Below are 24,015 nucleotides of genomic sequence, written 5' to 3'. Positions count from 1 at the left end.
TTTTTTTTTTTTTTTTTTTTTTTTTTTTTTTTTTTTTTGAGTGTCCCTCCAGGCAGAATTATGGATCCATAAGCCTGATGGTGGGAACAGTCAGGGTATTTGAGAACACCTATCTCTTATTTATGTAGTACTGTAGCTCCAGTAACCCTAGCTGCTGAGTTTTGTTGTTCTAGTAGTGTACCCTAAATTTTTAGTAAGGTACTAAGCCGTAAATCCATTTGGAAGTCTGAGTTCTGTTTTGGAATTCAAGATGGATGGGAGGTTTGTCTTAGGGATTATCTTACCTATAAATTTCAGGATGGATCTTTTAAAGGTTTAACATTCTATCTCTTTGGATTCTTTCCAAGAAATGAAAACTGGAATTTCTTGAAGAATGAAGTGTGTTGGTCTCCCCTCTAACTGTTAGTGTTCAGGGTGCTGATCAACAGAAAAAGCTCAGAGGATGCAGACTCTTCAATAGGTGAAATACACTGTGTCTTATATTCCAGCTGCATTTCTGGAAAACCAAAACCCTGCAGTTAAATAGTTAGTAATGATGGTTGCATCTGCTCATCCTTGTAAACTGTCTCAGTAGGATCAGGTAGCAGCTCACTGACATTTTAAGTATTACCAGGAAGTGAACAATAAGGTAGAAAGAGAAAGTCTGCACAAAATCAGTTCATGGTGTCAGGAGCCCACTGAATAGTGAAGCTGCTTTCTACAGACAGTGTTCAAAAGTATGTGAAAGAAGCTGGTTTTGGTCTGTCTGCAGTCCCTTGGGTTAAACAGTGAATTTCAGGGAATCAAGATTACTCTTTTTTGGGGGCGTGTGATCCTAAAGAGGGTTTTGTTTACCTTTCTCTATGCAGGAGATAAAATGCAGTCAGAATACAGGAACAGCAGATTCAGCATCATGCTGCTGCTGCTGTGGAGTTGTGGTCACCTGGTCACACTGCAGCGGTAGTTCCGTTGGCTGAAGTTAGTCAGGTGCACCAACAGTCCTAAGTAATTTTTTTCCCCTGAATTCTCACTGTTTAAGGCACAAATTATATGTGTGAAGATTTATAGGGTTTTCTGCAATTTCAATGCTTTAAAACTGAAGTTCTTGTTTTTTGAGGTTTTGGTTCATCTTGTCTCTAGACAGTACTATGCAGAAATGGAACTCTGAAAACAGTAGTATTCTTTATCTTCTTACTCTGGGGGTTCCCTAGACATATTTCATTAGGGGCCACAAGTTAAATCCCTTTAGGAGAATGTAGTATTTTGCAGGCAAGTAATGTATTGTGATGTGAAGAGCAATTCATTTTGGAGCCGTATCTGTCCTGCCACAGCAGTGAGGAAACAGCTTCTGGTGCTGGTATTGAGGCTGCATTAGATGTTTCAGAATATTTTTTGCATAATTTTCTTTCCTATGTCAGAAAGCAGAGCAGATGGCAGGCAATCATTAGTCCTTCACATTTGAAGCATTCTGGGTTGTTTCCAGATACAACAGTGTGCTGGATATGCAAAAGTGCATTTGAGGTGACCTAACCTGTTGAAATTTGCTGTGTTTCCTTCTAGAAAATGACATCACTGGGCTTTTTGTCCCTCCTCTTTAGGCAAGAGATGCTCAGTGAGTCAGGCCAAGACTACCCCTAGTTTTGCTGTTTGTGTTGATGAAAATCTTTATGGCTCAATAGTGACCCAGCTCTTCATAAGTTCCCATGCAAAGGCCCCATGTCAGGAATTTCCTTGTGTCCATGCCCAGAGTGATTTCAAGTGTCAGGAATATTGTGTTAGGTGTTGCTCCCTTTTTATTGATCTGTTGGTACTGCATTGTGTCGGGTCTTCTGTAGAGTATCAGTGAACACTTGGGTGGGGTTTCCTTTGAGCACATGGAGGTGGAAGATAGATTACTTCTGATTATCTATGTCTGGAAGTAACGCAGGTAGTTTTAACTCTGTTTGCATGTCTAACTGCCAAGCTTGGATAAAAGGTAGAAGTGTGTTGAGAGTTCTTGGTCCTGCCTTGCAGGGCTTTGATCAGCAGAAACTTGAGAAATGGATTAAAATGCCAGTGAAGCTTGAGCTGTCTTTCCACTATGAAGAGCTTGATTTAATTGCCTGGAGATTCCGAAACACCGTGCAGATGAGGGAAGTGTTTTGAAATGGATTTATAACATTCTGCTAAGAGCTGCGAAGGATTTCACTAGAAATGTATTCCTCTGTGTTGTTGGAGAGCAGATACAGGAGATCTTGAATGTCTAGCAGTGTTACAGTTCCAATAAGGGATATGTTTACTTACCTGCCTTAAAGGACCCTAAGAGGTGGGTTTCAAATTTCCATAAAACTCAGTGCTCTGCAATAATACACAGGGCGTTCAGTGTGATTGAAATAATTGATCTTGAGGAGATGAGTTTATTGCCTCATGAGGGTCACTCCTGCTTAGTGATTACCTGATCTCATCCTTTCATAAGGAAAGCAGCAAGCTCATGGCAGTACAACTTGGAGATAAAGCTCTATAAACCCAGGTGACATCTGAATAATGATGATGCAGCTTTTTATATACTTTGTAGGAATGTTGAAGTACCTTTTTTTTGTTTGTTTTTAATGAGTAATTTAATTCTGCCTGAATAATGAAGGTCTGAACATGTTTTTCATAACGAGGGTGACTAAACTCTTCTCAAAGCATCATTTGAATTGTTAGTAGCCCATATTTTACATTATTAAAGGGAAACTGATTTCATCCTCTTCGATCTTTGAAATTAAAAGCATAGATTATGTTATGCTGAGTTCTTTGCTCTGACTCTGCAGATTCATTCTGGATTGTTCTTCCTTAGTGGTTTTTCCTTTCTTTCAGTTAACAAAGGAACAAAGATTTAAAGATTTGCATTAGATGCTTTAAAAATGTTACAGGACCAGAATAATTCTTATGAGATTTTTTAATTTCTTCTGTTCAACAACTGTCAGGCTAACTCATTTGGTGATAGATATCTAAGTAGTCGTATGTGTCATATTTAATACAATGCATTAATCCTGTGGCACAACAGAAATATTTTTGAATGGAAGAATGATACCTTTTGCACTTGTTCCACACTTGAGTGCATCTAGTTGTTCCTAGAAGCCAGTGGGGAAAATGTGGTTGTGAGTCTCAAATGGAAAAGTGGAAAGGCAGGCAAAGTGTAAGATCCCAAGTATGCTGTTTGCCAGTTTTACAGTTTTGCTGTCTTGAATTCATTTCTAAAGTAACATTTCTAGGTGTCTCCAAAATAAAGAGATTAAAAATTTAGACTTGCTGTGTTGAAGCTCACTCTAATATTTTGCTCTGAGGCTGCTGTAGCTGGTGCCAGCAGTGTCAGAGTTGCACTTGGAGCAGGCTAGTGTCCTGTTCCTGGAAGCTGTGCTGTCTTCTGTTCCTTCCTGTGACATGGCCAGGAGCACCACCTGGCCTGTAAATAACATAAATTCTGCTTTTTTAACAAAAATACAAATACAGAATGGTCTGTGATTTTTTGTGTAAAAACTTGGAATTCTGAGTTCCTTTCCAATTTGAGTCATTTTCTACAACTGCCAGAAAAGAAGAAAAGTCCGGGTTCAAATTTTTCACTCTGTATTGTTCTGAATGGGGCAAAAGGGGAAAATCAAGTGTAAACATGTCCTTCCTCTGTCTGTTTTTCTGGTAAGAAACTTTGAAGGGAATCACAAATGTTTCTTCAGCAAAATGCCGTGAAGAATGCAACGAGTAAAAATTTGTACTTTCTTGTCACTGTCTCTGAAACCTGAGGTTGAGGGCATTTCCTAAAATTTACAGAAAACAAAAGGATAGGGGGAAATTGGACTTATTGTGGCTGTATCTAAATCCTTGGTGTGTCTCTTCAAATGCAGGATCTATGCTTCAGTGCTTTAATGATTGAATAGAAGAATATTAAGATTTCTATACTTCTAAACTGTAGTTGCAACATCAAAAGGCAGTGAACTATGTAATCAAAATCTATGGGGAGGATGTTTGTAAGCCCAGTGGTGGGGAAAAGCAGTAAAAGACATTGCCTTGTGGTGCTTGTGCTGAGGAATTTTGTAAGGAAGACCTTCCTTTTTCAGCTCACATGTTCCCACTTGAGGCCTTGTAACTGTCATGAGATAGAAGAAGTGATTTCTCAGTAGATAAAGGTTGTGACTTTCTCTGGTTGTTTATAAACCATTTTTTGTAACTCTTTTTGGCCTGGAGAGAGTGCCTGTTGAGGGTTATTGGTGGGTGGGAGAGACCCAGGGAGGGAAGGAGGGGGAAAGAAGCAGAGCTGAAGTGCCAAACAATAGTCATGTTGCAGGTTGGTGGCAAAAAGCTTGGAAGTGTCTTAATTCTTTAGCCCAGTATTGTGTGGCCTTGGCCAGGTTGCTGTAGTACACCCATGTACAAGCTTTCCAGGTCTGTAGGGATTTGTAGCTGTGCAAGTCTCCCCTTTGGAGAAGACAGTGGGACAGTGATGCTGGTTACCAGTGGAAAGGGATGGCATGTTTTCAGTAGCTAAAATAGTAATGGAAGACTGAACCTCTGTTTATGAAATAGAACAGCAGCTTTGCAGTAGTTGCTCTCCCTTAAGGAGTAGGGTACTGGCTTTAGGGCAGTTTTTTGGGTTCTCTCTGACTGAAGGTAGTATGTCACATCTGTTACTAAAATTCTGCCTCCCCTCCCCTCCCCTCCCCTCCCATGACCATTTCCCCAGAGAGCCAGTTTTTTTCTTGTTTCCAGTTGTTTGGTTGTGGACTAAATTAAATTATTGTGCCTTACTTGGGGCTGTCAAGAAACTGTCTCTTTCCTCACATGTACAAGGTGCCTGCAGCATGAAAACCTGTGGTGCTGATAAGGGGATCGATGGTCTCCAAACCTGCACTGCCTGCATGACAGCCTGGGAGTGCTTCCCTTGACCGTTTGATGGTTTCACAATAAAGTGATCAGCTGTTAGAGGAAACATTTTTCTTCCATGCATGACTGTGATTTGCTTAAAGAGAGTGGCCTGCATTTGCCGTAAGAGGAGATTTTACTAGGATGTAGGTGAGTGGGCAGGCAGTTCACTTTTATTTCTAGCTAAACAGCTATATTTGTTGTCTTAGAAACCTGCATTAACAGTAATGTCAATGCTAAAGGGAGCGATGCCTAATTAGCTGAAATATCTAGTCGCTGGCAAAGACCCTCTGTTGGACAACCCAACTCTGAACAACCTGAACTGGGATTTTTAACGGGCTTTTTTAATTTTTTTAAAGAAATACATCCTTCTTTAGACTGATTGTCTTACGTGTGCATGTCAAGTTGGACACCCAGCTGAAAGATGGCAGTATCAAAGTTGGTTTTTTAAAATCTTGGCTGCAAGATAGATGAAAGTGTTGGTTGTCAACTTCTAGAAGTGAGTGGGTTTGTGGTGTCGAAGGTAAGTGAAAATTATGGCTTCCAGCATAAAGTTGCCAAGTGCTCACTAAGAAAGATGCTGCTGATGTTTCTAACCAGAAAAGAAACAGAATTTGGAAAATACCAGCCTGTGATAGTAAGTATGGGTAGGAAATAACTCTGCTTGTCTGCAAACTGCTGTTGTGATAACTACTCCTTCCTTCTGCCTTGGCAGCATGTTGCTAACTAGCAGCCTGGGCAAAGATAAGGTACTGGGGGAGATACGTACATGAAATTATCAGTAATAACCACAGTCTTTTGTAGTTTTGTAAGGCTGGAATACTTCAAAAATACAATTTGCTGGTTTTACCTGATCTACCACAGTAGTAGTATTTATTAAGTGTGAAAACAGAGACTTTGGATGTCATAAATTTACAGAAGTAGCAACCTTTGATTGGAGGGATTGCTTTGGCAGAGAACAAAAATAGCATGTAATTTAGCAGTGAAAAACACACATTTGTACTGTTATAGACAAGTTTCTGCACTCCAGCAGTGCCAGCATGCTTTGTAAGTTGCCAAGTGACCTTTCGAGATTGGATTAAGGTCTTGGAAAGTTTGGGACTGTTGCTGGGTAATCCTGGAAGCAGCAGTAGGAAATGTGTAACCATTTGTTCTTCTTTCACTGGGTTTAAAGTGTCTGTATCCAGTGGGGTTGCCTCCATTGAAGGAGAATGTTTTCACCTGCACTAAATCCTCAGGCCAGCTCTGAAACACAGCAGCTTTTCTGCAGTAGTTTCTTATGAAAGGCATAACAAGGTGATTCCTCTGGTGCTTCCCTAATGAGTAAATAAAATCTGTGGAGGTGATGCTGCAGTCCTTTGTGGAATTGCACATGGTTTGAGAGAAGTTTGGGTGCAGTTTCTAGGGAACTGAACTACCACATGCTTTAAGAGACTGAAGTACAGCAAAGTAGCTGACGACTGTTGGATGAAAATGGGTTTATTATTTCTGTGCACTGCAATTCAGTAGCACGTAACCATATCCTTTCCATTGTATTGACCCTTGCTAGGATTAGATATTGAAAGTAAACTGCCACCTGTAAAATGCTGTCTTTATTTGGTGTTTCGTACTGACCTGTGATATTTGATGATTTTTCTTTAAATTTATCTTCTAGGGTTACTCTTGTTGGAAAGTATTTCTCATGCTGCTATGGTGCCATTTGAATTTCACTTTTCAAAGTGGAAATCTGTAGATGGTACATAGTAGTTTATGCTTTTAAATTATATGGGCTTTGATTCAATGGTGAGTGTTAACTGAAATGATGGTTTGCTCAGCATATGATGTAACAGTAAAGAAGAGACCTGCAGGAAGATGTGTGAACTTTAGGAATATATTTTACAAAATTTTTTTCTAGGGGAGATTGTGTTTGTCTTCTCAGCAGTGATGCTGTACAGCAATTTTCTGCTGTGGAAGAAGTGCAGGTAAAAATGGAAATGGAGAATTGAAACAAATGTGTGTCTTGGTTTGAAAGACAGGCGTCTGCTAAGGAAGTCAGAAGCCTCCCTTGGAATGGCAGATGCAACCTGCCCTTCCCTCCGAGTTATTACAATTTTGAAATCAAGGGCTTTTAGGCAAAGATGTGGGAAATAGGAATAACAGTTCTTTACTATTATATATATATATATATATAACCAGTCAAACAAACAGCAGTAACTATGGCAGTAACAGCAAACAATCACAAACCCAGTGCCAGCCTTCTCGGCTGTCGGGCCCTTTCCCCTCGGGTGCAGTTCCGCTCGCAGCCGGCAGGGGCGCTGGCGGCTCCCGGTGAGCAGGGCAGGTGCGATGGTTCCCCCGCGGCTGCAGGGGGCGCTCCGGAGCGAGCTCGGGGAGCACGCGGCACCGGTGCCCTGGGATCCCGGGAAGGGATGGAACAAAGGAGCTTCACAAACCCCTGGGCAGCCGATCCCAGTGTCCAGCTGGACCCTCGGGAACAGCAGGCTGGAACAGCAGGGACGAGCACAAATCCCGGATGGCAGATGAGATGTATCCAAGCGGGGAATCCCCCGGAGGTCTGGGCAGGCAGGGCGAGCAGAGCTACAACACAGCGAAGGCTCGAAGCAGCAGTAGGGCAGGGTGGCCACAGCCTGGCCACCAGCGGGGCAGGGAAGGCAGGCTTGGGATCCCGGGGCTGCTCTGGCAGAAAGAAAAAACGGCCGAAGAACAAGCAGCTTCCCTCTCTCTCCGAACGCTGAGACCGACTGACCACACACCCAGGTGAAACAAAAAAGAGCAGCCAGGTCTTTTGTTCTTCTTAAGCACCTGGCCATTTGTTCCCTAGCAACATGTATGGGGGAAAAATCCTTTAACAGAAAAAAAACAAAAAAACCCCAGGGGAGCTCCTAAAACCCCAACAATGTGGATGAAAGAAAGTAATCTCTTTCCCACCTTCCACTTCTGAGTAACACAGAAACCATCGCAAGTAAAATAAAGGAGAAAACTGCAGTGCCCAGAGTCCAAACACGGAGACTTCTTGATGCTTTTGTGCAAGTGAACACTTATTTTTCTTCAATATTCTCACTACCTGCATGAAATGAAGTAACAAATAAGCAATACTGGTTTTTTCCAGGATGTGAGGAATCAAAGGGTCCAAATTTGAAGAAGCTCTGAAGCCACAGCCAAACTCTGTGGCCAGTGTTCAATCTCAGGCATGTTCAGTTATACTTTTCTCTGTCACTTTTAGTGAACTTTCAAAATATTGCACAAAAAGTTGTGTGTCCCTTGCATTTTGGCGGCCAGCATTAAGTGCATTCCAGTAATATGTATAAAACTGTAATATGTGACACAGCATGGCTGTTGTGTAAACCTTAGCATGAGTTGCTCTCTTCACGTGTCTTCAGCTTAAATAGTACATGAACTTGTGCTGGACTTCCCCAAAGTCATTCTGTGCTCCTCTCCATGAGAGAAAACAAAGGGAAAACAAATGTGGTAGAGGTAATCACAGTGGCAGATCATATGTGAAGTTCAGAAAATGGAATTAAAAGCATTCCAGAAGCTGAAGTTTTCTGAAGCAACCACAAGTACATCAGAAAGCAGTTGAGGATGTAGATAAGACATGTTATTGGTATCTAGAACGGTGAGATGAATACTGGGCAGAAAATGTTAGCTTGGTAAGAAAATAGTTAGAGAAAACCCCCAAAGTTGAAAGACAATGCTTGTTAACTCTGGTAGTTGAACCATGTTGTCCTTTCCTCATAAGGTAACAGCTCTTCATGGGAGTTGTTCTACTGGATTTTAGCTGTTTTCTATATAAGGAGGTGCTCAATTAGCCATAGAAAAAGCAGTTTGGTCCTTAAGAGAACCGTTTTGTATTGTGTATTGTTCTCCTTTCATTGTGCATTGCAGATGTGCCTAAAGCCACACTCAGGTTTACTTCTGTGAATGCCTTCTCTCTTGGGTGAAATTCAGTAAAACATAAAATAGCAGAAAAGAATTGTTTGGATTCAGAAACGGCTGTACAAGATCTTAGGAGCAAGGGAGGCAGCTGAGAAACTTGTATTGGTTGACTGCTCTTCAGTGTCAAGGGTATTCCTCAGGTGGCTGGAATTGTTTCCATTGCTGATGCAGTGGGTTTTTATAAATTTAATCTTGGAAAATTAAAGCATATTAAATATTGAGCTTTCCTATGTAAGGTATTGATAAAGATGCAGTCAAAGTGAAGAGCTCTGGGATGGATTTTCTTGATGCAAAGCTGTGCAGTTTCACACCTGGTTGTGTTTGAAGTGTTGCCTGTAGAAGCTCTAATGTACCCTCTTCTAGGCCTGGTAATGTGTCCACTTGTGCATGAGCACATTTGAAATCTGCACTGTTGTTCTGCCTGTGCATAAAGGTTCTTCCTTTTAGTTGTGCTACAGTTCTGCAATGAGATGTGAAGAGCAAGGGAAAAGAGGAAGTAGTTTTGTGGAAAGGCATGTTTGTGCCCCAAAACTTGTTGCATTAGAAACTCTGCCACTGGGTTTAGCTGATTAGCAAACATCGTCTTCACAGAGCAGTTGGTATTACCTAGTTTAGGAGCTGTAATTGTTCCCCTGTTCAGTGCAGTCAAAAGAGGATGTCAGGTGTTAGAAGCTGTGAGGGAAGAGATTGAAATCAGTGTTTTGCCACAAAAAATTTCCATGGCATTTGCTCATCTTTAATATTGTAGACTTGAAAAGGTTCAGAGAAGGGCAGTAGAGGTGCTATGGGGATGACTTTTGTACAGGGGATACTTATCTGGTAGGGTAGGACTTGTCAGCCTGAAAATGGGATGCTTGAGGTCCTGTGTGCCACAAGATACTTGTGAAGTAGATGGTGTGACTACAGTGTGTAGGCAGTAATTGCTCACTGTGCCTTTCTGTGAATAAAACCAGTGCTTAAAGTTGGAAATTGGTAGGAAAAAAACCCCCCCGGCCTCTAAAATACTCCCAAACCAAACAAAACCACCTCCTGGATGGTAAAAGCTGTGGTATTCATGGTCACAAACAACTGTAGGTTGTGAAAGTCTAGGTGTGTCCAAGGAGATGATGAACAGGTTACTAGAATGGCCGTCCAGCACAAGCTGCCATGTTCACTGGTCTCTGGCACAGAAACACTGGGGGCTGTAAATGTACTGAGGAGAAAGGTAATGCCACCCCTGCATCATCCTCTACTCCTCCCTGTCCATCTCCAGGGCCAGCTGTTTAAAGCACAATACTGGAATAAACAACCTTTGGGCTTAACTCACTGTTCTTACATGATGTTTTTGTATTCCTTGGAATTAAAAGGAAAGTGTTCTTCAAGGGATTTCCTCATCAGGAATACCCTGTAGTAGTGTTTTACTATGGGGTGTAATACAGAAAGAATTTGAAATATTTCTTCTTTAATTTCATACTGTGCAGTTTTTGATTATCTGAATTTAGCTACTTTGTGGTATTTCTATGCTGATCATTTAGTAACTCTGTGGAGTTACTGGATGTATAACTTTGATCATTAAACCCAATGTAAGACATTGTGCTGCAGAATAATACTCCGGTGTTAATCCCAAGAAGCTCATAGGAGACAAGAAAAATAAGCTCTTTGTGTCACTATTTAATTAAACAAGGCAGATCAAAGCGGGGAGATGGTTTAGGAAGACGTTAAACTGCAGTTCTGTGGTGTCCTGTCCGGACACTCCAAGTGGTAGTTCCAGACACTTGATGATACTTATATTGGTAATTGGTGTCTAAATAGGTTCTTGGTATCTTTCCTATGTTTCCATGGATGCTCTTAGGCTCATCTCTGCTTACACTACTTTAGAGTCGTAATCTACACATATGAGAGCATTTTTGACAAAGAATAGCTTAAAGCATGTTTCTCACTAAGTACAAATGAAATATTTGGAAGGTATTTATTAAACTGATCTGTCTCTGTGACAGGATGACATATGGAATAGTCAGGCAGGGCTGCTAAGTAACTTATTCAGACCAAAAGAGTTGGTAATGGGGGCAGACAACCCTCTTCTGGTGGTTTTTTGATTTGCGTTTTCATGCCTTCTGTACAACCTGGATCATTTGGGAATGTTTCTTTTTGAATTCAATGCCTAAATATGTGAAGGAGCTCCTTCAAAATGTGCAGGTACTATGGTTAGAGCTGTCTGACTCTGCTCTCACTGTTTCATCTCCTTCTGATTAGTCTCTCTTTCTCTGATGCTTTAAGTGTGCAGAAGTAGTGTGTTTCACACCCCTTGCCATCCCCACCCCTGCCGCCCCCCTGACTCCCCTTTTTTACTGAGGAAATAATTAAACTTTTGGGCCCTAAAATAAATGTTGAAAAAAACCCTTCAGATACTGAGTTGTTAAGCCCTACTCTCTGTGCTTTGCCCTCCACTTTGTGTTCTCCAGCTGGGGAGGTTTGCAAGGCCAGAACTGCTTTTGGCTGTTTTTTTCTTCCTTAAGGCCTTTCCTAGGTGAGCTTGAACCATCTCTTATGCATTTTCTTATCTCAAAGTACTGTGTTTTCCTTTGAAAACCAGCTGACACCTTCATTTTCCTAAACTTTTCTTGCAAATTGTGGAATTGGTAGTCGTGTTTGAGGATTCTCTTCACCCTGAGCCGTCCTCTCCCCATTCCAAAAGTCTATGAGTACCATTGGGGCCAAATTAAGTCTTTAAATGCATGAGCTGTGCATTAAGTGTTTGTAACTTGGACTGGCAGGGCTGTCTGTGCTCAGGCACAGAAGTAATGACCAGCAGTCCTTTTAGGTGCTGCATGGTATTATATTAATTAATCTTGCTGTGGTCTGACTTTAATTCTTTGTAGATGCACAGAGAAGAGGCAGTTTCTGTCAGGAGAGGTTAAAACAGTAGGAGCTGCAGGAGAAGGAAGGGAAACATTGTAGGTTTCAGACGTTGTTGTAGGATAGCAAGACTAACTTCATTGACTTTGGTAAAACATGATTTAAATGGAAAAAGCAAAAGTAATTCAAAAGAGACCACCAGATGGATGAGCTATAAGAAATACTTCTCTAGTGATAAATTTTTAAATAAGATAATTATGGTAACCTCTTAAAAAACATGCTCTAGAAGTGAGCATAATAGGTAGTTACACCTGGTAAGAGTCATGTATAATTAGGTGCCTGGACTATATGGGCTTCTGTACAAAATCAGCAGGTGGTAGAATAAATGTGCTGCCACTTTTTTTGTACAAAGCTGGGGGTTTTTTTTGCAAAAGTCTGCAAAGAGATCTGCCCTTTGTCTCTATTGGATAAATCATTATAGATACTGTTAATAAACCAGAAATAACTGACAGATCAACAATCTAAAGCTCTGCTCTGTGCTGTTGTCCTGAGTCAAATGAGAGCAGCTTTGTGGAGGAACCTTGCTCTGGTCTCGGCACTGGCTGTGTCTGCACTCTTCCTCTTGCTTGCCAGGGGCTAATTAGAAGGTAGAAAAACTCAAAAAGGTGTTACAGAAATACCATAATTACATTTAGTAGGAAGTCTGTGCACATGTGTTAGATTGGCACCAGCTATCCTTGTCTTTAATTATTTGATTTGGTTCTACAGCCAAACTTCTTGTTAATCAGGGCAGATTCACGCAAGCCCCGGGTGCAGTGCTTGAGTACACGAAGGCAGCCAGGGGTAGGGACTTTGGTGTTCCTGCATTCTTCCTGTGGCTGTTTTGGGAAGGGGATGGGAGACAAGAAGTTAGTGTGGCTGTTGAGCTGTCAGGGAGCAGTGCCTTGGCAGTTCTCCTGCGGGAGCTGCAGTGGAGTCACCTGTCAAACTTGTGTGGCTGCAGTGCCCCAGTCGCTTCCAAGGGCTTTTCCAAAGGCTTATAGCAAGAGCCAGCAATGTCTGTGCAGCAGACAGGATTTGCTGGGGGATGACAGCATAGGGAAATTTGTGTGGTAAAGTGCCATGTGATCCTGCATGGAAGGGGAAAGTAATGCTGCTTGACTGAATCTCTCATCAGCTTTATTTTCTGCAGCTGTGGGATAGTGCCAGTGGCATGAAGGTGGAGGTGGGCATCACCTGTGTCTGACACGGGGAAAGGGATGACACCTGCCAGGTCCTTGCCTTGGCTCAGGGCTGGCAAGGAAGGACAAGATTATGGGCATTTGCACTTGCGGGTTCTTTGGGTTTGTTTTATTATGTGGATTCTGTGTTTTGTAAAGCAGAGCTCAGGTCTCCCCTGTGCCCTGTGTCAGAGGTGCTGAGCAGAGTTCCTTGGTTGTGCCTCTGTTTCCTGGCACTTATGGGGATCTGTTGTCTCTGAGACTTCCCTTCCCTGGCTAGATGTGGTTGGAAGTGACCCAGGGTTTCAGAAGGCACTGGGGTTGCTCTGGTGGAAGATGTATGTGCTTGGGAGCCTTTGCAAGGGCCTGGGGAGCAGAGGCTTCTGCAAGAAGAGGCCATGTAGAAGGGGCCAGCTGGTGACCTCAGGGTTCCATGCCTGGAACCTGAGGCCACAGCAGTGGCCAGTGTTACTTGCATAGGAAGCCCTTGTGTAAGCAGCAGTTCCCAAAAGCCTTTACTCCCTGGCACATTGTCATTGGGGCTGGTGAAGATGAAGGGAGCTCTCCTGAGGTACAGACCCCTCCTGGGGTATTCACGCCTTCGGGATGGGACAGCCCCATGGGTGGAGGAAACGCCTTATGCAGAGCCTGTTTAGTGTTGCTTTGGTCCAGATTTATTGTATTTGGGAATTTATTGGATCTAAGTTTACCTTCTCTTGGCTGTACACCTGATAAAAGACATTTGTCAGCCCAAAGTCTGGCCAGATAAATCTTTTCAGTCACCACAGGGGAGGTGGCAGCACATGTGCTGAAGGCAGGGCAGAGCTTTTCCAGGTGCCTCTTGAGAAGGAGCTGGGAGAAGCAAGTGGTGGGACTAAGCCCAGCCTGGATTTGAAGGGAAGTGCCCGTAAAAATGAGTCTTGAGCAGTTCTGGTCCTACTGGTGGCAATTCAGCCGCTGTCACATTGAGCAGCATGTTCTGTGGCATCCCCTGGGTGTTACCAAGGGGTAGCTTTGGGCAGCGTGCCCTGGCTGGCAGGCAGTGGGAGTGGAGAACTGGCTGCTGGAGGAGGAAAGGAATCAGGAAGAGAAAAGAGCAGCACCCAGGAGCTGTTCCAGCGAGCTTGAGGGGTTCCTGTGGCTCTTTGAGAGTTTTTTCCAGAGCACTGGGACGTTTCCCCCATTGGGGCTCTGCCAGGCGCTAGGAGGAGCCAGTGACAGAGCTGGAAAAGCTGTCAGTGGCATCATATGGCACTGTGTCGCTCCTGTCTGGTGAGGCAGAGCACCAGCCCATCTGTGGTGGCAGGTGGGGGCCTGGATCTGAAAGGAGGTGCCTGTTCAGTTCCTGGCCAGTGGAGCTTTGGGAGTCTGGAAGGACCTGGCAGGGCTTCTTATCTTGGGAAGAAGGAGATGGGGGGAGGTAAAGGTTGTGTGCGTGTTGAAAATTGTTATATTTTCTGCTCACTTTCTGGTGGGGGAAGACATGCAGACAATCAATGTGATTGGTAATGCAAGCTTCGTTTATTAGCAATACAGAGGCACTTATATAGTGTGAAAGTACAAGCTTATCTGTTCTTTAATTAGTTTAAACTTACAAAAGCGCATTCTTACTTCTACATAATTCGGTTAGATCAAAGACTACATTTGGCAAGCTTCTATTATTTATGTTTTGTCTTGAGAGATTAAAGATTTTCCTCCCTTCTCATGGTCAGCACATCTTTATCAGAACAGCACTGTGCCTCCTAAAAACTCCCTTTTTGTTCTCAGGCCTGTTTCTCACGCAGGCATTTTCTCATGGAGGCTTTTTCTCATGAAGGCCTTTGCTTGCAGGCCTTTGCCTGCACAGCTCTTTTATTGATCTGGTTTTATCAATAATCCATGTCCCTGATCCTCTAACCATTCTCCAACAATTTTCTATTTTTCATTTTGCCTCTGACTCGCGAGTTCTTTTACTCAGCATTTGCATTAAGAGGCGGAAGACGCGGAGTTGTTCTTCTAATTGATGTTTATTAATTCTTATCTATGGCATAGCTGCACAGTGTGCCTTCTAAGTTAACAAGGTGGAAAATGGCCCCGAGTTCTAACTTCTAAGGCCATTTAAAGTCCAAACCATTCAAATATAGAATGCCAACTAATTTATTTTTACTTATAATCCAATAACTAATTATTCATGATGCACACTGCAGGTTTTTTGAACCAATACCAAACCACCTAGATTTGTGAAGAAGAAGGAGGAACGAAGAAGAACTAATCCACACCCAAAATCCTCCATATTGTTACTATATCCCATAAACCTAAATTTTCTACGCCTCTACATATTCCACCCAGTGATACAACTTTACACAGCAACAATCTCAGTGCTGTTACATAATCTGGGAAGCTTTTCCCAAGGCCTCAGGTTGAATGCAGTGTGCTTTTGAAGATCATTGCCTGTCAGCACTGAAAGGCTGAAATTCTCTGAACCCAGGATTCCAGCAGAAAATCACTTGAAGGCTGAAGAAAAGACAGTCGATACCTGTTTTTGGTGACAGAGTTTCTTCTTTTTCAGTCAGTTTGGGTTTTCTTCTGCTTCTGGGTGGAGCAGCATCAGAAACCCTTTAGGTTCTTCATTGCCTGCTTCTCTGTAGTGGTGCTTTCTGCTGCTCTCCTTTCTGCTCACCTTCATGGGCTTCTTCAGTCTCTGAAGCTGGAGAGGAAAGAGGGAAGCAGCTCATTTTCCCAGACTCAAGAGGAGGAAGGGAGGCTGAGTGCTTCCTCAGTTTAGCTAGGAGAAGGAAGAGAGCTTCTTCTGTTCTCGTTATCTCCAGACCATTTGATTGTGTCCAGCCAAAAAGTTGGTGAGATGGCACAAGCACTATGAGACTTCCTGAATTTGTAACTGCACAGCTGGGGAGCCCAGTGTGCAAGTATAGATTTCCTTGAAATCGATCCTTGCCTCCCTGCAGCCTGGTTCCACACCCTTTTATGGATTTCTTGGCTCATCTCCAGCTGTTTTCTGGATAAACATATAAGGTAGAGATCTCAAGTTCTTTTGACTGGAATAATACTGAGTCTTTGTCATCTTTGATTAATAGATGTGTGCATGCCACACTTGGTGGGGTAGAATAGTTAACTCTAGGGTGAGGAGGAGGGTTGTGTCTGTGGCATGTCTTGCCCCTGTCCCTGCTGCTACCATGATGCCTTCCTGTTTTAGCCAAAGTTCTGCCAATAAAACTTTTTCCCTCTGTGTCACCTGCCTTCCAAATATTGGTTGCCACTGAACTTCTGGAAGTTCAATGGAGTCCTCTTTTTATAAGGTCAAGCTGAAGGGATTAAGTGGTGTCCCTGTACATAGTCATGGGATAGATTTCTGATGATCTGGTTAGCTGGCAACTAACTCTAGAGAGGGAACATCCATTCTGATTTTATGCAGTCATAGTTACAACTTTATAACATCAGAGGCAGTTTTAATATACGTGAAGCATTTCACATATTGTCCTTGCTAAACTCAAAACAAAAATTAAGTACAGTGTGAATTGCTTAGAACTCTCACTTTGTCACTATGCTGGGGTTGTAAAGATCTTCATTAGTGTTTAATTAACCCCTTAACATCTAAGGATGGCCATTTTACAGGTGATCACTATGGGAGTATTGGATGAAATGAGTTTTATAATGTTTCACAGTGAGGAGTATCTCCTGGCAGACTAAAGGAATAAAAGCATAGGAAGAAACCCTGTCTAGCTGAAATTATTGTTCCTCTAAGCTCTGAGTGGTGCATGCTGAAAAAATGATTATCCACTGAATGGGAAGTCTTTTCTTCTATTCCTTTGAAGCAAAATAATAACCTGACACTTTTCTTTATCCAGTGATTTTTTGGAAAGCATTAAAAAAAATGAATTCACAATTTCCTATGTGGATATGAAGTCAGTTCCCTGAAATGAATATTCAGTATAAAAATCTAATAGGTAAGAAGAAAGACATTTGTTACATAGCAGTTGGCATAAATTTTGCTTCTAATGAGGATAAAATACATGTAAATGAATAATTACAGTAATTGTTGTAATTAGGACTTGTTCATGACAAAGGTCTCATATAACCAACTTTAGGTTTATTAAGATTTATAGTCTGAACTCTTAATTCCATTTTATTCCTTTAGAAGTAGGATTTGCTAGGGAAGGAGTGTTTTCAGCAAGCTGACTTGCTACATGCTCTCAACTATAGATTCAACTATAGAAAATTCCAGTTTTCTTCATGGCAAAGCTGGAAGGCTTCCAGTGAGATGCTGTAAATGACCAAAATTACTGTAATGTGGGGATCTAATAGTTGAAGGCATTCATGAGTGGACATACTGGGTCTGACAGTTTCTGGCTTTAAATTGTAGTAGATTTTCTCCCTTTCAAGTTTTAAGAAGTTCTGGTTACAAATAAAAATGTTGTCTCCTTTGCAAGTTAATGCTATTTAATAGTAGATTTTGACGGCTAAATCTTCTTGTGTGTTGTTGCACATCCTCTCTGCTTCTACTAGAATTGAATAAAAGCAGCTGTTTTGCTGTTGTTTGACTCTTTTTGGCTTCAAGACAAGTCCTTTAGCCACTGCAGTCACAACAGTCGCAGCATCCTCAGGCTGGTTTTAATTACAGCAGAATCTGCAAGCATCCCTGAAGCATGGAGAAGAGTTTTGCATCTCATCAGTTGCAGGTGGGGTTGGAATTGACAGTGATCCAATGTGGCTCTAAGGGTTTCCAGGGTTTTTTCCCCTGCATTGTACTGCAGTGCTGAAGTAGGTTGAGTGCTGCAGCGCTTTTGACCCCAGGTTTTCTGTTTAAACTAAGGTTGAATCCATGGAATCAGTTTGTCCTGTGTTCCCCAGTGAGGGAAAAGCACACACACAAAGTCCTGGTATCCTACCCAGTTCTATTGTTCTCCTGCAGGTATAACCACCCAGAATTGTATACGCTATATATATATCCTAAATATATATGCTATAACTACCCCTAAATAGTTAGGTGAGCATAATAATTCCTGTGGTTTATAGCCTAAACCACACCTGATAGTGTCAGCAGCTCATGGACAGCTTCTCAGAGTTCTGCATGTACTGTCAGAATGTAGAAGTGGTTAATAAACCCTTTTTTTTAATGCTGGGTTTAGGTAACTTGATTTTGCATTATAAACCTAGGAGTGGCTTGGCTAGAGTTATTTTGTTTCCTTGTCTATGGAGCAAACCCAAAGCAGTTTCTGAACACTAAAGCACTTTAAGATATGGTTCTTATAGAATGTACATTCTTTTTTTAGTTTTTCCTTTGTCTTTCTTAGAATTTCAGAGGAACTCAGGGCAATCCTCTTTCCGTGTTTCCTTCTCCCTCCCCATCTAATTAAGGCTGGGAATTCAGGTACTCTAATGCCATGAGATTTAATAAGTGTCTTTGAGACTATTAGTGAATCACGATGAATGTGTGCCATTTTCTGCTCTTTGCTAAATATAAAGGAGGGACTGGGTCATGGTGTCCTCAGCTGTCACGGGTACCACAGGAATTTTCTTAACCAAGTTGAGCTCTGTCTTAGCTGCAGCGATTTTTACCTTCACTATTCCAATTGAGGGGGCTGCTCCTGAACTTTGTGGCTTGAATGCATAGGAATCAGCTTTGAATTTCCAGCCTGCATATGTATCTGTGGGTGGTTTAGAGCCATTTGTCCTTGCGTTAGGGAGGTTTGTCCTTAAATCCTGAATAGTTCTTTTTCTCTTCTGGATGTTCCTGTGTGAATATACAGACTGGTGATAATCCTGTCCTTTTTCAGACTGGTTTTGTGAGTCTGAACACAGTGGAATCCACTCTTGCATGGTATGCTCTCAGGTGTAATTGTTCACTATACACAGTTCAGTTCACCTGTTCCCAAAGGGAACATTCCCATGATGAAGATGCCCAGCATTCTGTATCTGATCTCTCCAGCGCTTGATTCCATTTGTCTGCTGGAAAAAAATTGATAGTCCTTAAGTACTCAAGTATTTAGTGCAGATTTTATTCAGGATTACACATTATGTTCCATGCTGCCTTTAGTAATTGAAATTACTTCACTGCAGTCATGCAAATAAAGTAATTGCAGTGTGGCCTGGAATTAACCTGCACTGGGATCCACCTCGGCCTTTTTCTTTTCTCCCTCAGCCTTTCCATTTTTTTTTTAATACCAGCTATACACATATTTTCAAATACTGTCCTGCTTGATGTTGATTAACGTATTCTGTGCATGGTCCATCAGTGGAATTTTAGTGTGGTTTCAATATTACTTTTTTATTTTGTTTAGAGACACTTAATATTTTTCTTTCAGTCACACATCTGTCTCTGAAAATTTTGGAAGTCTAATCTCCTGCCCAACCCAGTAATTAAAGATTGGAAGAAAGATTTGTCTGGCAAATACTGCACACGGAGTGAAGTAGGAAAATGTGCTGAGGATGTCCTGTAAAGGGTGGATGTTCTGGAGGAGGGGTTGGCAGTTGCACATGTGTACATACACCTCCACCTGTCTTGCTGTCTTGTACATAATAACCATCCATTATCCCCATTATCCATTTCAGGGTTTTGCTGTGTGTCAGCAATATAATTATTTGTATTTTTTTAGTGTTTCTCTCCTCACATGTTTAAAACAGCTTGATTGTAACAGCCAGTTAATCTCTCAGTAGGGCTTTGAGGAGGGGATGCAATCACTCTGTAGAGGAGTAATCAGCTCCCCTATCACCAGGCACAGTACTACATTTTCTTCTTATCTTTAACAACACAAAAGGTGCAGCACCCTTTGCTGTTTTATTACAGCTAAGTGCTTTGAAGAGTTTCACAAAATGAGATGTCACCTCTACTCTGCCTCCTTTTCTTGGGCAGAGGCCAACTGCAGTGCTATTGCTGATGCTGATGTCATTTGTCTCCTTGAGTGAGACTTTGTGGCATCTTCCTTTTCCCAGTTTTGCCCTTCTCCTTCCGCTTTTTATTGTGTAATTGGGATTCAAGACTTGTGAACTTGTCGTTTCCTTGAGTTGGATTTTGTTCCTTTGTCAGAGAGCGTGAATTACAGTTGCCCCTGCACAGGCACATTCTTGTTCCTGTGTATCAGTTTAAGGAAGACATCAGCTGTTAGTTCCTGAAGGATTGGCTGTAGTCCCCCAAGAGCCCATAAGAAACCTGTTGGCACCTTATGGCTTCCGGTCATTAACTGGAGCATGTACTGTCACCGCATGTCTTTGAAAGTGCTGGAGTATGGCTTTGATGTGTTCTCCCACAGTGTGTTGGCCCTGCACTTCTTCATGGCACAGGCAGAGCCATGGTCTCCTCCTGGGTCCTGACCTGTGCTTGTGGGGCAGAAGGGCAGATTGGTTGCTGGGATGTGCTCGACAGTGGGCCAAGATAGGCTGTGGACTCAGGCCAAGTGACAGCTGAGCTGTGCACCATAGAAGAACTTAGAGCTACAGTTCTGGTGTTAAGCACAAGCAAAAGTGACATCCTCATTCACAACTCTTATCTCTCCTTTCTTTTATACCTCTTAGGGTGTTTCAAAGATGACCGTATTGTGTTCTGGACTTGGATGTTTTCGACGTATTTCATGGAGAAGTGGGCCCCCCGGCAGGATGATATGCTCTTCTACGTCCGTCGGAAACTGTCCTATGTCAGTGGGGAGAGTACCGAGGGTAAAAAGGTGAGTGATGATGTGTTTTAATTTGGGAAGCTTAAGATAACATAGGATTTGGTGTTGTGGAGTACCTGCAAACCAAGGATAAGGAATTTCCAACTCTGCTCACCACAGTTATACAAAATTGACCCATAAGGACCCATGGTTAAGGTTGTGAACTCCGGGTGACCCTGCCTTGGCAGGGGGGGTTGGATTGGATGATCTCCAGAGGTCTCTTCCAACCCTAATGATTCTGTGATTCTGTAACATCAGCAGCAGTGTAAATGAGGTGCACTGTCATAGACTTGAGAAAATAAGAAAGCTTGCCTGCTTTTTTGGGAAGCTGATTTTTGTTTTGCTTTTCAGTGATGATACTTTAGAAACTCAAAGTGCAAGTCTAGAAAGAGAGAAAAAAAGGAGAAGGAAGATGGTCACACTGGTATTTCTAGAAGAAAACTGCCTGAGATACCAGAGTATCAGGAATGAACATCTGTTGGGTGTACTCAGTAGCAGAATGCAAGCAGCCTCCTGGAGCTGGGATACAGCAATGACAAACAGCGGAGAAACTACTGTGTTCTCATAGTTTACATTTAAGACAATATGCCCCTCCTAAAGAACTATTGTTCCTTGCAAACATAGTCAAGTATCCTAGTACTGCTGCACAGGTATTTATTTCCCCATTGGAGATCTGAGAAACTTCTTAGCATTCCATGGCAGTTTTCATCTTAGGTAGGGGAAACAGAAGCAATAAATAGGATGGTTTTATTAGGAATTAAGGTTGGTGGCTGCAGGAAGATAAACGGAGGAAGAAAAGACGGGGATTAATTTCCTGACACGTGTAAATAATGGACACTGTTGTTAAATCGCAGGTATTAGTGAATGGTGTATGTGAAAGTCTTTGTAACCAGCTATACAAGAGTTCTCTGGGTTCAGATTTGGTAGTGCAAAGAACTTCAATTGTCAGCTCCCTTGAGAAAAAGATTCCAGAACGTTTTCCCACAGTTTTGGTGAAGATGCAGAAAATGGACAGAATTATCTTCTCTCTTCTCCCTGGCCCTCCAACTTCCATCGTGACAACCACTAAGAAGAAGATGGCAAAATATGGTTCTTTCTCTATCAGATGAATGGTTTAGTCTTCAGCTAATGTGTTTGGAGCTTTAAGACTCGTGGGAGAAACTTCCATCCTGATTGTTGTTTAAGTGACGGTAAATGCATCCCTGTTTCACATCAAATGATATTATGGCTTTGTTCAGCCTGGTAAAAGCATGGGTTGTTTAACCTCTTGTCCTTCTCAACAAGGAAGGTGAATCTCAGAGACAGCCTAGTTGCTTAAATCCATTTGCAGACCCCTGATCCATCTGTTTAACTGATTCATTAGCTTAACGTGTTTGAATCTCTTGTGGATAGGTGACAGTGACATAAACCCTTGTATTTGCTCTCAGAGCATTATTTAAGCTTTCCAAAAGCACTATAAATAATTTTTATTTGTGAGGAGGTTTCGTAAGTGATGGTGACTACAAAATCAGCATTAGTGAATCATGTGTGGTAGCAGTTGGGATTAGAAGTGGGCCTTATAGCACACAGCGTTTTGTAACTCTCCCTTGGCTGTCTGTATTTTGCTTGGCTTCTAAGAATTGAACCTTTCTTGTGACTTTGAAGTACTTCAGTTGCTTTGTGAAACTTCGTAGTTGGTGATTCATTGGTACTTGTTCAGCTGTCCTCCTGTTTGATTTGACTTGTCTGCTTTGTAGTTCCAGTTCCTCTTTTATCTGATTTTTGAGCCTGTCCAGTGAAGTGAGACAGCAAACAACTGCCCGTACACTTTGAATTATGATGTCTTGGTTTGAAAGACAGGTGTCTGCCAAGGAAGGCAGGAGTCTCCCTTGAAATGAAAAAAAAATGCAACCCCCTTCCCTCCAAATTACTGTAATTTTGAAATCAAGGGGCTTTCAGGCAAAGATATGAGGAATAGGAATAACAGTTCGTTACTATTATATCTATATGTGTATAACCAGTCAAACAAGCAGCAATAACTATGGCAGTAACAGCAAACAATCACAAACCCAGTGCCAGCCTTCTCGGCTGTCGGGCCCTTTCCCCTCGGGTGCAGTTCCGCTCGCAGCCGGCAGGGGCGCTGGCGGCTCCCGGTGAGCAGGGCAGGTGCGATGGTTCCCCCGCGGCTGCAGGGGGCGCTCCGGAGCGAGCTCGGGGAGCACGCGGCACTGGTGGCCTGGGATCCCGGAAAGGGATGGAACAAAGAAGCTTCACAAACCCCTGGGCAGCCAGCCCCAGTGTGTGGCTGGACCCTCGGGAACAGCAGGCTGGAACAGCAGGGACGAGCACAAATCCTGGGTGACAGATGAGATGTATCAAACTCCGGAGCTGCGGTGGGAACCCCTGGAGGTGTCAGCAGGCAGCATGTGCGGGGGCTACAGAGTGGTGAAGGCTCGAAGCAATGGCGGGGGCAGGGCAGCAGCAGCCCGGCTCCCAGTGGGGCAGGGAAAGGCGGGCTTGGGAATCCTGGGGTTTCTCTGGTAGAAGGAAGGCAGCTGAAAACAGAAGCCTGCCGTGCTGACAAATTCCTTCCAGCCTCCCTCTCCGTCCAAACACCAGGAACTAACACCCCACAAGCCCAGGTGAAAGAGAGTAGCCAGATGGACCCCTCCCGCTGTGGCCAGGTCTTTTGTTTTTCTTAAGCACCCAATAATTTGTCCCCCTGGCAACATGTATGGGGAAAATTCTTTAAGAGAAAAAGAAAGCAGAAGGAGAACTCCTAAAACCCCAATGTATGACTGTATGGGTTTTTAATTTACTTTGTGGTTTTGGACATTCTTTCTTGAAAAATGATGCCAAAATGCCAAAGTCACACTGTTAAAGGGGAGGGAGACGGAGACTGGTATCTGTAGAAGCTGGATAGAAGTACAAGCCTCCCTGCCACCCACCAAACAGTGCTCTCATTTAGATTCCATGGGGTAGACTGAAAAGGCAAATGAAGGGGAGAGTTCAGATGTTTGAGGACATTTAGGACTAGAACTGGAGCTGTGCTGTTGGCTCCTGCTTTATGCCAAGCTGAGCCAAATGGTCTGGTGATGATTCCTTCATGGACCACATTGAGGGTGGCTTTGTAGTCTGGGTGCACCGTGAAACTAGTTCATTGTAGTTCTTCCACAAACACCGCTATATATGTGCTCAGTGCTTAACTGGCTGCTGCAGGTTTTGGCTGAAGAATATTGGCAGAGGTGACTCATCCCATGTCAGCTCAGAACGTTAGTTTATGTTCATGAAAATAAGATCTGTGCAGCTTTGAGCACAGCAATCATCGGACTGATGACAAGGACAAAAAGGGTTGAATGTGGAGAGGCTGTTTGTCTGAATGCTGACAGTGGTGGTGTTTGTGTCATTTCCATGCCCTGGTGTGATGGTCTGTGTCAGTGGGAAACAAGTATCAATGAATCCAGTGGTTCCCAGGTTTTGGTGCCTGTCTTGTGTGATTAAAAGTAGTTCCTGCTTGTGGGTTTGGATTCTTCTGTGCTTAC

The 24,015-nt window shown here is 42.7% G+C and overlaps 1 protein-coding gene across 2 annotated transcripts in view; it reads left to right on the top strand.

Moving 5' to 3' along the window:
- Window positions 1-24,015, top strand: part of KIAA0930 (KIAA0930 ortholog) — an 89,274-nt gene that overhangs the window by 5,850 nt on the left and 59,409 nt on the right. For both annotated transcript variants that reach the window (XM_042051276.1, XM_042051275.1), the window contains exon 2: window positions 20,358-20,506. In XM_042051276.1, the coding sequence (XP_041907210.1) occupies window positions 20,358-20,506 (149 nt within the window). The remainder of the gene's footprint in view (window positions 1-20,357; window positions 20,507-24,015) is intronic.

This window comes from Corvus kubaryi, unplaced genomic scaffold (genome assembly GCF_017639235.1).
Source record: "Corvus kubaryi isolate FWS band 111438036 unplaced genomic scaffold, C.kubaryi_AGA036_p1.0 74, whole genome shotgun sequence".
Classification (NCBI taxonomy): domain Eukaryota; kingdom Metazoa; phylum Chordata; class Aves; order Passeriformes; family Corvidae; genus Corvus; species Corvus kubaryi.
This window is presented reverse-complemented; position numbering and strand designations above follow the sequence as displayed.